This window comes from Chelon labrosus (genome assembly GCF_963514085.1).
Source record: "Chelon labrosus genome assembly, chromosome: 16".
NCBI lineage: Eukaryota > Metazoa > Chordata > Actinopteri > Mugiliformes > Mugilidae > Chelon > Chelon labrosus.
In genome coordinates, this window is record NC_140349.1 from 14,977,024 (window position 1) to 14,990,664 (window position 13,641).

The 13,641-nt window shown below is 42.9% G+C and overlaps 1 protein-coding gene across 1 annotated transcript; it reads right to left on the bottom strand.

The window, feature by feature from the left end:
- Positions 1 to 2,650: 2,650 nt before the first annotated feature.
- Positions 2,651 to 10,604, bottom strand: dync1li1 (dynein, cytoplasmic 1, light intermediate chain 1). The gene is made up of 13 exons (XM_084562961.1): positions 10,493 to 10,604; positions 10,152 to 10,225; positions 8,239 to 8,355; positions 7,856 to 8,086; positions 7,573 to 7,727; positions 7,374 to 7,467; positions 6,693 to 6,828; positions 6,462 to 6,573; positions 6,010 to 6,069; positions 5,833 to 5,877; positions 5,647 to 5,734; positions 5,388 to 5,510; positions 2,651 to 3,077 (listed from the first exon to the last, which is right to left on the bottom strand). Exons 1-13 carry the CDS (start codon positions 10,594 to 10,596, stop codon positions 2,959 to 2,961), a joined length of 1,458 nt encoding a protein of 485 aa, XP_084419087.1. The 5' UTR covers positions 10,597 to 10,604; the 3' UTR covers positions 2,651 to 2,958.
- Positions 10,605 to 13,641: the final 3,037 nt, after the last annotated feature.

Consider the following 13,641-nt stretch of genomic DNA (forward strand, 5'->3'; position numbering starts at 1 on the left):
AGACACCTGCACACAGTTACAATGGAAGTCACTGGATTTTGCAAAGTATGCAGTGAAAATGCAGTAATAAAACCGTACAGGAAAATGTAGAAAGATCTCATTGAAGTTTTCTATAGAAACATATAATGTCATCCCAAGACACATGAAGTAACAGTAAATTACTTTATGTGTCATAACAGTGAAACGTAGAGGCAGTACAATGTATATTGTGCACTGTAAAAGTTGCTGTAAAAGGCTTCAAACATGTAAATGTTTATTCTTGAAATTGCATGGCATTGCTTATAAATGCATTTTCTTTTGGACTTTGATCTTTAGGCTATAACATAATTGGAGTCCACATTTGTCAGTCTCACAAACTGGAAAGCTCTATTTGACCCTATTATATATATATATAGATATATAAAGAAACTGTTGATATTAAATAAGCACAAATGTCACGCATGCTATCGTACGTGTCCATGTGTGTGATACATGCCTCAGGCCCAGAAAAGGTCAAAGTCCAAAGTGTCACTGAATGGCATGTTGTTGTTACTGCAGGAAATGGAAACTATTATCATTAACCACGCTCAGTGGCATTATTTTATATTCATGTCATTTCAAAAACTGACAGGAATCTGTGGGAGTGAGAGAAAGGATGTTCGCCCACGTCTTTAAGGGTGTAAATAATATCAGAGAGAGAGAGAGACCACAAATATGACGAGGCGACGTGTGATTTCTCGTACACTGGTTTAATTAATCAAGCACAGGATGATGAAATGTGCTGCTTTCGGGTTTCCATTGTTTTCAGCTGTATTGTGTCATTTTGTGGTGCAAACATCAAAGCCTTGGAACGAAACTACGCAAAACTCATTGACTGTTTCATTTTCCTTTCGTAATGTTAGAGACAATATGAAAAGACAATAGAAAAGGCGAGCTTTCATCTGAAAATTAGAACGACAACCAGGAGAAAATTAAATGCCTCCGTATGAAAGAGAAATTCTCACATTTTCCTGTGCATGAATTCATTCAGGCTCTTATTTCTTGCAGTTACACAAGTCCATTTAAGGACTGAGATGTGAAATCTATCGTATTTCTATGCTTTCTACAGAATTTCTCATGAAAAAATATATAAGGACATTAAGAGACTTTGGAGATACAAGATACACAAGGCTTATGTAAGTGTAACCTACGTACTTCACATAATATATGTGATGTCTTTGTGTAAGCAGATCTAGAAGTTTAGTAAGAGTGTGGGACAAATGATAACCTCTCATTACTTCATGGTGTATGATGAGATAGGCTAATCCTTATCGGTTGTCTTCAGTTGAATTTGCTGGAGACTATCTATCATTGTGCATACCGTACATTTTAGATATTTTTAAGTGATTTTAGGAGACAACAGTGCACTATAAACATCAACTTTGTATGTGGAAGAAATGTGTTTGGATACAATTCTGTTACTTGACGTGCCCAATGATATTCCGTGTCGGCCATTTTCACATTTTCTTTCCTGTGCACCAGAAGCTACAGCCAGTTTTCAAAAGCAAGAGTATTCAAAAACTCTATCTTGCACACGTTCACTACAGCAGGTCAATGCTTGCCACCTTTGGCTCAGCTCCAGCTATCTAAATCTAACAGTTCTGTGACAAATCCTGCATCATAAAATATGAATTCAGAGTGAGGAAAGGAGGAATGGGGAGGAAAAAAACGACGACAGAAGCCAGGTGGATGAATCCGAATAAATACACCTTTTATTTGACTGATTGACAGATCTGATTATACAAACGCCAACACAGAGCTCTGAAATAACAGGACCAATCAGCGAGACAATGACTGTACATTCTTGATGTGACGCCCCCCATGTTCTGACCCCCTTTTCCCCCAACCACCACCCTGCCAGCAGTAACTATGGAACTTAATCACTAGTGCTTCTTTCTGTACAAGTAAAGCTCAACTACCAACCCTCCCTCCCTCAGTGCACTGTCTACAAGTTTGAAATGCATGTGGTACCTCATCAAGGGGCTGTCTGGCCATCTGTAGAAGTGACGGACCTTGGTGTGTTAGTGTCAAGTTTTTGTTGAACTTTTTTTCTTTTTTTTCTCTTTTTCTCATGTTTGGTTTATGTAGTCTAGCAGAAATGTGCTGCTGTAATAATAAAGTCGCCACTGTTTCAAGAGTTTGTAGTGTTAAGAGCATAGTAATGTCATTTTTTTGCCATTTGGATGAAATGCAAACAGCCAAAAATCTGTCGACTAACTGGTCTAGGTTGAAATTCCTTCATATGCTCCATCTGCCTCACTCATACGCGCCGATTCACACACACACACACACACATAGACACACACATACAAATACTGGTATTTTTCCCTTCATCTTACAAAAAAAAAAAGTTTGCAATTTTGTATCAGGCATTTTTTTTGTTCTCAATCTCTTCCACTGGCCAAGACATCCCTCACATACATTAAGCACACAGTCACACACTCACCCCTATATTACCTAAGTGCAGTCTGTTCAACATGCGCCCTCAGTATTTCCTACAGTAAAAACACTAACTGTACCATCGCAGTAAATGGATGGATAAAACCCTTGCTTTCATTCTTGCAATCAATCTTTTTCAACCCACCTCTCGCTTCCTCTCATGCCCACCGGACCCCCCCTCCCACCCATATGCTCTCATGTAACAGACAGTCTTGTATGTAACGGTGACAAATATTTGTCCGCGGTGTAACAGCCGGGAAGAAAAGAGGAGGTGGGCGGGAACGAGGTGCGGGTGAAGGCCGAAGGGAAGAGAGGGCGAGTTCTTCTCTTCGAGGAGAAAGCGAACGACGACGGGGAGGACGAACTGTAAGTCCACCCCTCCCTTTCCCCTGCATCTTTATGATGGAGTGGAGGGTGAGAGTGGAGGGAAGGAGGGAAGGTGGACAGTGACTGAGGTGGAGGGGGGAGAGAGAAGGAGAGCAGGGGGAAGCGTGTTGGTCTTCATGTGTCCTGGCCGTCGGTGGCAGGGGTCTCGTTGGCATTGGACAAATCTGAGTCAGTCTCCCGGTTGGATATGCGGTCCAACTCCGCCTGGACCTCGCTCAAGCCCAGCTTCGAACCTGCATCGGGTGTCGGTTTAATATGCACAAATTAGAATTATATTCACAGCATAAATAAGCTGTCAAATAAATAAGCTGCTTAGCCAGAGCAATAAACAGCAGTGCATTTTACACAGCACTGAGTGGTTAAGCCATAATGCAATAAGAGGCAGAGGCAATTGCACATGGTTAAAATAAGAGCTGGGTGAAATACTGGATATTATTTAACATGGATAAACAAGAACATTAAAATGATTTTAGTATCTTAGACGATTTGTTTCATGAGGTTGCGCTGGTTTCAGTGGACTCATTGTGTCTCTACTCATTTGCAAGAAGATGAGTACGCACAGTGGTACAGCTGGTTCTCAGGATAGCCTCAGCCACCAGAATAAGCTAACAACTGTGGGAGGGAGACAGAGGAAGCCATCCTGTGATATAAATGGACGTAAATCTGCAATAAAACCATTGCAGTCTAAATACAGTATGAGACAATACGTCTACATATTAGAACATAAATAATACAAATGCGATCAGGCTTCATTCTTGCTTTGGACGGCAGTTTCATAATCACTGGCATTCTTATTGCACCAAGTATGTAAAATTGACCGTACTGCAATAAGTGAAAGATGTTTTTTTATGACACTATGCAACAATATAATCCATGTTTTAATATTGAACACATTGACGTAATAATAAAAACATAAAAGATGGATCAGGTCTGATAAGTGAAGGAAATGCAGAAGCAGCTTAAAGTGCAATACCACTCATGGTTGCTAGGCGATGGCTCCAAAAAAAAAAAAAATCCCTGGCTCCTATTCAAAACAACTTCTCTCACACTAAAACACTAAACCAATAAATAAAATAAAATTAAAAAAATGCCATTAGCTAAATTCATTTGTGCTGTGGTCCATTTGAAAATAATTCCACAGTTAAGCAGATATGGGGCCTCACAGAGAGCTACTGTATGTTTGGGGGAGTGCCTGGCTTGATTGACATGTCTGGTCTGGAGCAACTGACAAGCCGTCTTCTGTTCTCGGTCTGATCCGCCCCTAACTTAACCATCTCGTTCAAATGTGACCAACTCTCGCTCAGAGACAAAACCAAGATGACAGCAGCCAGATGCCGAGGCTTCGAAACGGCCGCCTACAAACCAATGGATGACTTCACTTGGGCTGCATCCATCTTTTATATACTATACACATTTCATTGCAGGCTTCTATGAGAAACAACTAAAGCAATTTCACCAAAAATACATGCATATTGGCGTTACATTGCGTATACCTAATATATCTAAAACACCTAAGCTATGGTGTAAATTGCCCAGTCTTAGTTCAAATCATGTGCATTGATTGTGACAGATGTTAGTGATGCAATGCAACATGCAAAAATCATTCAAATCAAACGTGAAACAACGAAAAATAAATAAAACGGGGAGTAAAGTGCAGAAATGGTGTTAGAAAGGAAAAGACTGATCAGGGAAGCAACTTTGCAAAGGAACCATCCATGTCTTTCTGCTGGTGATCTTTACACAGTTGAGATGCAACCTAATCAGCACAAATCTTTCAGTTTAAAAAATCCATTTTTTTTTTTACTGTGATTTCAAGTTTATGAGACTAGAGCTGCATTTACCAACGTAAAAATAAGGATTGCTGCATAACAGTAATTAAACAGCCACGGGATCATCTCCTGCACCACTGCTTTAGTTCTCACCTTGCACAGACTTATATAATATGCATACTGGAACAAGTTACACTGCAGCATACATAAATAAGCTACCACAACAGAAACCCTATATCTCAGTCTGTGTACAAAAAGTGCAGTAAACGGGTGATATAGGAGGCTCGATCCCAGAAATGTTCCTCTCAATTTGCTGGAAAAAGTTGAGGGTTCGGGGGAAGGGGATAAATATAATAAAAGGGATGCTTTTGAGAATGAATGATGTCGTACACAAGCAGCAGTACATGAGAGATATCTTGCTCACACACACCTTATCGTGGCCAGCATCCTCTGACTAGTGCATACACACATTATGAATGGCGGTAGAAGTGAAATTGCACAGAAGACGAAGTAAAGAAGGAAAAGACATTCACACACACAACTACAAAAAAGACATAGAGATGGTGGTGATGAGTGTGTGTTTTTGTGATTCGTTGCAATGCAGTTTTATGATTTCGAGGGTTACGTTGCAAGTAGAGGGGAGGTTACAACCAAACAGAAGCCTGACAGATGAGGTGTGGACTAAGGTTGGGATTTAAGCCCTCAAATACAACTGAATAACTTTTTTGATCACAGAAAGCTAGAGCACCTCTAACGCCGAGTGCGTGTTCTCACCTGACTTCCGTACAGTTCCTGGAGTATTGTTACCACCTCCCGATGTGCCAGGCCCTCCTGTCCCGGCTTTCTTTGTCAGTAGACTGTTGAAGAAGTTGGCCAGCACACCCTCACTGGTCTGACCTGCAACATAATGGGACTAGAGTTTAAAAAAAACAAACAAAAAAACAACAAAAACAACAAAAACAAAACAGCTGTGCAGCGACAGAGGCCATGGAAACGGTTGCCTGTGTGAGCAGAAATGTAATGTCTGACGTACCCGACTGTGGCATAGCATTTGCTACATTGGCCGCTGCAGAGCGATTACTCGTCCTCGGGGAGCCGGTGGGCGCTCTGCTAGTGGTGTCCTAGAAAAAAAACAAGTTTATGTCACACATATGGACACTAGAAGAGGAAGACTTCCTTTATTTTATGTAAAATATGGTGGAAAAAAAAGAGAACGTACCACTGGTCGCCCTGCTGTCACAGCGGGCTGTTTGGCGAGCAGCGACTGCAAATCAAAGCACAGTATGTTCACTTAATCCAAATAGTATGTAATATATTAAGACCCCCAAGTCAGGTTTAATGAGAGGACCCACAAGCAGCAAACCAACTTTATTATTAAGATGAGATGTTTTCTCACCTGCAGTTTTACCAGAAACACTTGGTCATCTTCTGCCTGAATCTCCTTTTCATGTACAATCTAGTGAGAGACCAGAAAAACACATGTAAATTTTCTTTAACAAATACACTGGACTGGGATTAGGGAGGCACTGATATGATAGTGTGCTCATAGCTTTGTAAAACAGCTTTGATACGACTTCACAGCAAAAAAATATACTCATAGAATCTGGGGTTACAATACGTAACCAGCATTACTTATTAAAATGTAATACTTGGCTCAGAGATGAGTTGATGATGTGGTGGAAGTCAGGCATAAAATAATATTTTAAGCATTCGATTGTAGCCTTCTGCCAAAAAGTGGTATTTGTGCATCCCTTTCAACAGAGATATATGTGTTATGCTTGGTTCACTGGTGATGTTATTGCAGTAATAAAACTGTTGGCCTGGAAACAATAGGAGGAAAACCTGTACCTTTCTGACTGGCGGTTTGACTATTACGTCCTCAAAGCTGTCGTCTGCTTTTACCGTCTGGAAGTTCTCATGAAGTATAGCAATCTTCTTCTCATTGTCCCAACCTGATGGACTGGTAGAAAGAGAGACGGGGAGAGAGAGAGAGAGAGAGAGAGAAGAGAAGGTCACAAACCAGGTGGCCCTGCAGTGCCTAAGACATAAATCCGTGAACGTATAATCTGCCAGGTTTACATGAAAACAGCATCTCTTTCCACCACTTGTGCCGGGCAGTGGAAGGGAAAGCCGTAGAGTCTGTGGACCAGGTATTTGTACAGTATGTCCAAGTTCTTCATCTCTTTCACCGACATGTAAAGCAGAGAGGCGCCGTCTGACACTGCTGTCAAGGATATTTTCAACAATTTGTGAGCAAAGATAACACCACGGTAACAAAAACAACTATTTTAATAACAGCAGAGATTCTAGCTCAGACTAATTGCTACCAAAACACAGAAGAACTGAGGCAGTGTGCAATCTTGGCTCATTTAAACACAATAACCCTGACAAAAATGTATTACTGTTTCCACTCAGCATTGACTGGAGAAAATGATGTTGAGAAACAAACTGTTTCAAGCAGTACTGTGTGATCTATGACTTTTATTGAACGCGCTTTGGAGCAAAGCAAAAATAACAGCTCAATAGCGTACAGTGGCCAAACCACGGCAACAACAACACAGCAAAGAACCTCAGGCCAGACATGAACCACCTTGTAAGCTCAATGGTAAGAAAGCACGAGCAAAAATGTTCAAGACTAAAAGTAGCAATTGACAAGGAGAGTCAATTATATTGACCAGCAGTCTCATTAAGCCACTGCACATGTACTGGATTTCTATTTTGTTCTTGCTTGGGGAAAAACACTGTGTTAGTGAAGGATACACTGCAGACAGAAACGTCTGATGTGGGACTGGATGAAGTCCAGGTGTTCGTCTCTGTAATCGTGTTCCTTCTCCAGCGTGCTGATAGCGTCACACTGAGGACAGATAAGCAGGTGTCAGAGGTCAATCTTTGAGAGCAAATACAATAAATCACCACTGTGTTGATATGAGAGGACAAAAACGAAAGTGTGTGTGTGTACCTTAGTGCAGACCACCACCATTGGTATTCCCAGGTTGTGCGTGAGTGTGTTGTCCCCTAACGGCAACAGCACGCCCTCCTCCTCTTCACTCCTTCTCGGTGGTGTGCCGTCCTCCCCACTACCTGGCTCTGTGTACTCCTGGAACTGTTTTACAACTACACACGCAAACAACAATAACGTACAGAGACAAAGAAAAGCATTTCTTCAATTCCTCTAAGAGCACATCGGCGAAGACACAGTTATTTATTTACTAGTGAGTCTGATTGCTGTCAGTATGACTCACGTCTGTGCTCCAGCTCCCGCAGCTTTTCCGGGGCGACTCGGAGTTTGTCGATGTGTTCCCTAGCAACGGCGGCCCACTTCTGGAGGGAGTCCAGGGCGTTCCACGGCCGCGACATGTCAACCGCTATGAGCAGCAACGTGTTGTCGATAGAGTCCACTGGCACAGCTACTCCCTGAAGACCTTTATGGTAAAGGTCTCCGTCTAATACCCAAGCATTACATCTAGTCTGATCTAAACAGACACAAAGACACACAAAGCAGGTTAAAAAAAAATAAACATTCCTACACAAACTACTGTAGAATTACTGCTGGATAATTAAGAAGTTTCCACTGTAGTGGAGACAATTAGGCCATTTATTTTAGAAACTGAAGGCAGTTGGTTACCATCAATGTCATCGTCGTGGACACTGAAGTAGAGGTATTCCAGGCCACGGCCTTTCATGTACTCCTCCACCCCCTGTAGCTTTGCAACCAAGGTGGTCTTCCCCGAGCCCACCTCACCTAAACACAAGCAAAATGAGCAATTAACAAGCAGTAAATATGCCTGTTTCATGTCACATTCACTTCCATAATACAACTACGAATAATAATAATTATTTTTAGTATTCATTTTATTGTGATTGTCACGGTACATACAATGAAATTCAGGAGACAAACAGAAAACCGAGTAAATAGGATCATTTGTGCTGAGCCGTTGCATGTTCACGTGCTGCCATTGTGCAAGATATGTAAAAACCTAAATGCTTTCAGTTTAAATAATACTCAACATTTGCCCATGCATATTGCAGTCCTCTATCATTTTAAAATACTGTATGGGGTTAAGAGGTGGGTTATGCTGTGCACAAATATGCACCAGACATAATTAGGATTTCACAAAACTGCACAAATATAGAGCTACTTTAGGGCAATTCCCTAAAGCCTGATTTGAAATGGATTGTTTTGTCCAACCGACAACCTAAAGACCAAAGATATGCAGTTTACTTTTCACAAAATGATTAATAAATTTACAACTAAACAGCTGGAACTTGGAAATATCTGACAGTTCTGCTCCATTCACAGGATCATTTGTTGCTTTCTGTTCCATAAGCCTGTACTGAATTGGGTTAGGGGGCTTTTGGGTTAGGGGGCTTTTGTCAACTGTTGCAGAATGACTGAAAACCAAGCGAGTTAATTAAAAACTCCACAATATGCACTTGTTTTTTTGTAATATGCTTGCAAATTTAATATTTTTTCTTTTTATATCTCTTTTGTTTGTGTTTTAACTGTGTAATTTTGTGACTGTGTTTTGGATTTGCTGCTGCCTTTCCTGGCCAGGAATCCCTTGAAAAATAGGTTGTTGATCTCAATGGGAACTTCCTGTTTAAATAAATAAATAAATAATAATTAAAAAAAACGTTGCATTGTTTTGCTAATCGAATTAATTTTTACCGCTTCGAGCAAATGTTTTGCAACCCAATCCATTTGATAAACAGTACAGAGGCTGCAGCATGAATAATATACTTTGCATCTGCATTTATCCTGGCTAATCATCGCTAGCCTCAAATCTGACAGCGTGGCATTGTTGTTGTATAAGGTCAAGGCTGAGTCTTGCCATATGTCATATTAGCTTTAAACCGACAGGGGGACTCGGTGCATTAGAGCTTGCTGATGTTGTCATGGATAGTCACAACAGACAAATGGCTTCACAGACACACTATCATACGTATACACACATAAACATAACTAACTCGCTGATTAGCTGGAATAGGTAGCAGGCTGCGGATTATCCCAGGCGGATGTGTAGACAGTGTTTTGTGTGTGTGTGTGTGTGTGTGGGGGAGGACATCAGCGGGACACGAGGACCGAGCGGAGACAGGGAGGCACCCCCTCCGCTTCACTCGCATAAAGCCCCGTTGAAAAACAAACGGATCTCCGGTGTGCGCTGCCCTCTCTGAACCATCTCTGTCTGTCTGTCTGTCTGGATGCTGCTGCTGCTGCTGCTAACATGGCTGGATGCTAGAATGACTTGCAGCCTTTCAAAGCGCCTCGCTCTCATGTGATGAGGAGGTGGCGTGCGTGTGCGCGCGCCCGCGTCTTAGGAAAATACACCTGCCCGTATCTCTCCTTCGGCGAGCGGACGCACCAGCTACCCCCAGCTCCCAACACAAAAGCACCATCAGCCCTCTGCGAGCTAGCTTAGCTACACGAGCAGATTTAAGTCCCGAGTCGAGATGATCACCAGCTCCTGGGCTGCTCGAGCTAACGATGCTTATTGGCTAGCCAGGAGACTGCAGACACACACACACACAGATACCCACCCATGACCAGGACATTCTTCCCCGACGGTAGCTTGGATCTTGAATGGGTTGACACTTCACTCAGGATGGTGGACCTGCAGACATAGCAGCCCCGTTACAACACAGCCAAACGAGGCTTGTTCATTCATTAAAAAAAAATTAATAACACAGCGACTGACAGCGAGAAGCTAAAGCGAGCTAGTGCTGCTGTGTCACCAGTGTCCAGTCAGTCTGGTGCTGATGCTAGCTAGCCTCGTTAGCAGGCTAGCTGTCAAACCATCCTTATCCCAGCACAGCACTGGGCTCTAACGCGGCTCCAAACTCCTCTCACATAAACTCATCTTAAATCTCTCATAGCCCACCATAGGTTCTGTCCATCGTCCTCCTCTGGGTTGGAGTTATCCAGTGTGCTCTTAGGTCCAGTTGAGGTGGAGGATAATAATGCACTCCTCCCTGTGGTCGCCATCTTCGCAGGGCTTGTAAACCGAACGGAGCGCCCGGATGTAGCAGCACCGCGCTAACCTAGCCTGGCGTACCGCACGGCACGCCGGGGCCGGGGCGTGGTCCGCCCGCACAAAGCAAGGGGTCTCTGCTCCAGACGTGAAATGATCTCATCCACAAGGTGACTGAAAATCCCCACTAGCACACAGAAGACGAGTCTTCAACTGCTGTGCACTATTTTATGTCCAGATAAATCTGCCATAAATAGGGTGAATTCAACATTTGTCACATGTATTGTTTGTGCAAATTGGGGCTGATGAATAAATTATGAAGCAAACACCACAATAGCACAGCACTGGATTAATATATGGGGGTTTAATGAAGTCATTTCGCTACATGTTTGTTCTGACCGATTTAACCCAAATAATTATTCTTTTCAAAACGACCACACAAATCCGTTTCAGTCAAAAGATCCTCTTAAACACGCTGCCTCCTAAATCAGTGCCTTGAATTTGTGAATAACGTGGCACCGGGCCTATAAGCCTAGGGAGATAAAGCTATAATTCCATGTCGGAACTGGATGCCTACATGGACTATAGGCTGGAGAAGTTGTTAAAATAAAAGTCCACATAGACTGCATCCACTTTCAGAAAGAAGGAATGGGGGGGAAACAGTAACAAGAAATATATTACAAATATAAACCCGTTTTTATTAGTTTCTGATTCTTTTGGTTTATGTTTTATTTTTGCAGCAAAATCTCCTAGTGCGGTTTTTAAATGAATGTGTGCCAGTGAATCGGATGAGAACAGCATGATCTTTGACTGCCAAGCGGTCTCAGGTGTGCGGTCACCGCTTATTATAAAACCGCTGAGGCGCATCGGAGCCAATCAAAGCCAAGAAGCAGAAAAATCAGTTCTCCGTAGCTGCAGTTCAAGATGACGACCACAAGATGGCGCCGGTGCACCGCCATGCGAAGCCCCAGGTCCCTGGGTACGACGGTGCGCTCTCTGCGGCCCCCGATGGAGCCAGCGGATTACAAACTCCAGTTAAGTGGCTCACCGTCCTCCTCCTCCCCATCTTTCTCCCAGAGTGAAACCAGGCGTGCGGAGCGCCTCCTCGCCGCGCTCGAGCAGTGGGAATAAGAAACCAGCTCTGTTTGACAGCCAGCGCCAAGCCGGTCGAGCTCCGCAGTGTAGGGGGGGATTGAGGGGAACACATAGACAAAGAGAGTGAGATGGGTCCGGACGCGGTGAGGTATTCGTGATTGTCAAGTAAACGGCGGTGAAGTTCTTCGGCTCCGCTCGAATCTTTTCTCCGGGTCGCAGAGGTGAGTTTTCTCCCTGCAGGAGATAGGTGCATCCTGCATGGTGCATGTCTTGTGCGTAAGACGTGATGGGCGAATATTTCCCCAAGGCAGTTTTCTATATTGTCTCGCAAGTGATTGACATATAGGATATGCACATGGATATGATAGAGAATGGATAATCAGCTTCTTAATTAGGAGTTTTTAACATATTGAGTGTAATTAGTCTGATGAATGAAACAAAACTGAAAACTGTCAATTCTTTTTATGTATTTTTCTTTTTTTTACCAATCTACAAAATCTACAGGGACTTGAGGTATTTACTCTAAAATACTGTAATACATTAATACAGAGTGTGGGCTACTCTTAGAAAGTCACTGATTTCATTTATTCTCCTGGAGAGCTTTAAGTCAAAGATAAGCCCTGAGAGAGGAGAAGATCCACCTCATTCTCCGTTTCCTCTCTCTGCCTCTGCTTCCTTCCCTCTCACTTGCCTGCCTTTTCTAAATACAGTTCTTTTTTTTCCCTCCTTTCTCCATCTTTCTAATCCCTCCTCTCCTAACCTCTGTGTCCCTCACTCTCCCCGGTTCTCCCTCTGTGTCGGCTCTAATAACGCTGTAAGTTTGCAGAACCTAGTTGGATATTTCTTCACAGCCACCTTTTTTTGCACTCTTTCAACTGAGCTTATTACTACACTCACCGGTCATGATTAATATTCAACATATAGTTGCGTAACATGCCACCTGTCATTTAAGGATGGACCGCTATTTCAGTGGATAAATCTCAATATTTAGATAATCAATGTGTGGCCGAGTCATGAACCTTCCTGCCACTGAATCATTAATGACACATCTGTCACATTCACTCTCCACATGTGTACATGTGAAGGTGGGTGATTACACACACACTTAAGTGTACAACAGATTGGAGGGTCACGGCGACTGAGTGATTGTCACAAAGTGGACAATAAGAGCTGTGAGCGTAGAGCTTTCTGATGTTCTGATGTCAGCTTCTACCATGAGCTATATAGTGAAACATAAAGATTTATATGGGTGCACATGCAGTATGTTTGTTGTCAAATGTTCTCTGATTTTCTGCACAGATCTGAACACATCACGTTTAGTCAAAGTAGGGACCCTAACACTTAACTCCCTCCTCGACAATCCATTTGATTAATGTCACAGTGCATAAACAATCTAAATTAAACAGTTGTCAACTTTGACAAATCACCACTGGGGAGTTTTTTTCCCCCCCTGCGAAGCTACTGCAAGATCCTGTGACGAAGTGTGATATGGAAATCGTCACCTCTGCCAGCACATGAGACAGCTGATGCTTTGCTGTACTGTAAAAAAAAAACAAAAAAAAAAAAAACAGGTTCTTTCACACAGCTCTTACACAGTAGCCAGAACTCTTCCACATCCCCCGTCACTATCAGTGTCAGATGCTGTCAACTGGAACAGACAGGCATCTGCTGCTTCTGGCACACACACACACACACACAAACACGCTTGTGCATACACACACACACACTTGCAGAAACGTACCACCGCCATACGCAGAGGCCACCAGCGGAAACGCAGCTAACTACACGCCACCCACACACGGGTCTGTTGTATGTCACACACCTGCCGAGAGGCTCTGTCCACGTCTGTTTGTCTGTACGCAGCCCATTCACCGGGCTTAGCTAAAAATAATCACCAACACACACATGGAATATGAATTATGGAAGACACAGAAAAATAGAGAGAGAGAGAGGGAGAGAGAAAC

Excerpts from the sequence above, each read along its gene's own strand:
- dync1li1 (XM_084562961.1), bottom strand. The coding sequence starts at position 10,596 with ATGGCGACCACAGGGAGGAGTGCATTATTATCCTCCACCTCAACTGGA. Across the intron at positions 7,728-7,855 it reads GCGGGAGCTGGAGCACAGAC|TTGTAAAACAGTTCCAGGAG; the intron begins GTGAGTCATACT and ends TTGCGTGTGTAG. Across the intron at positions 6,829-7,373 it reads CAGACGTTTCTGTCTGCAGT|ACGGCGCCTCTCTGCTTTAC; the intron begins GTATCCTTCACT and ends CAGCAGTGTCAG.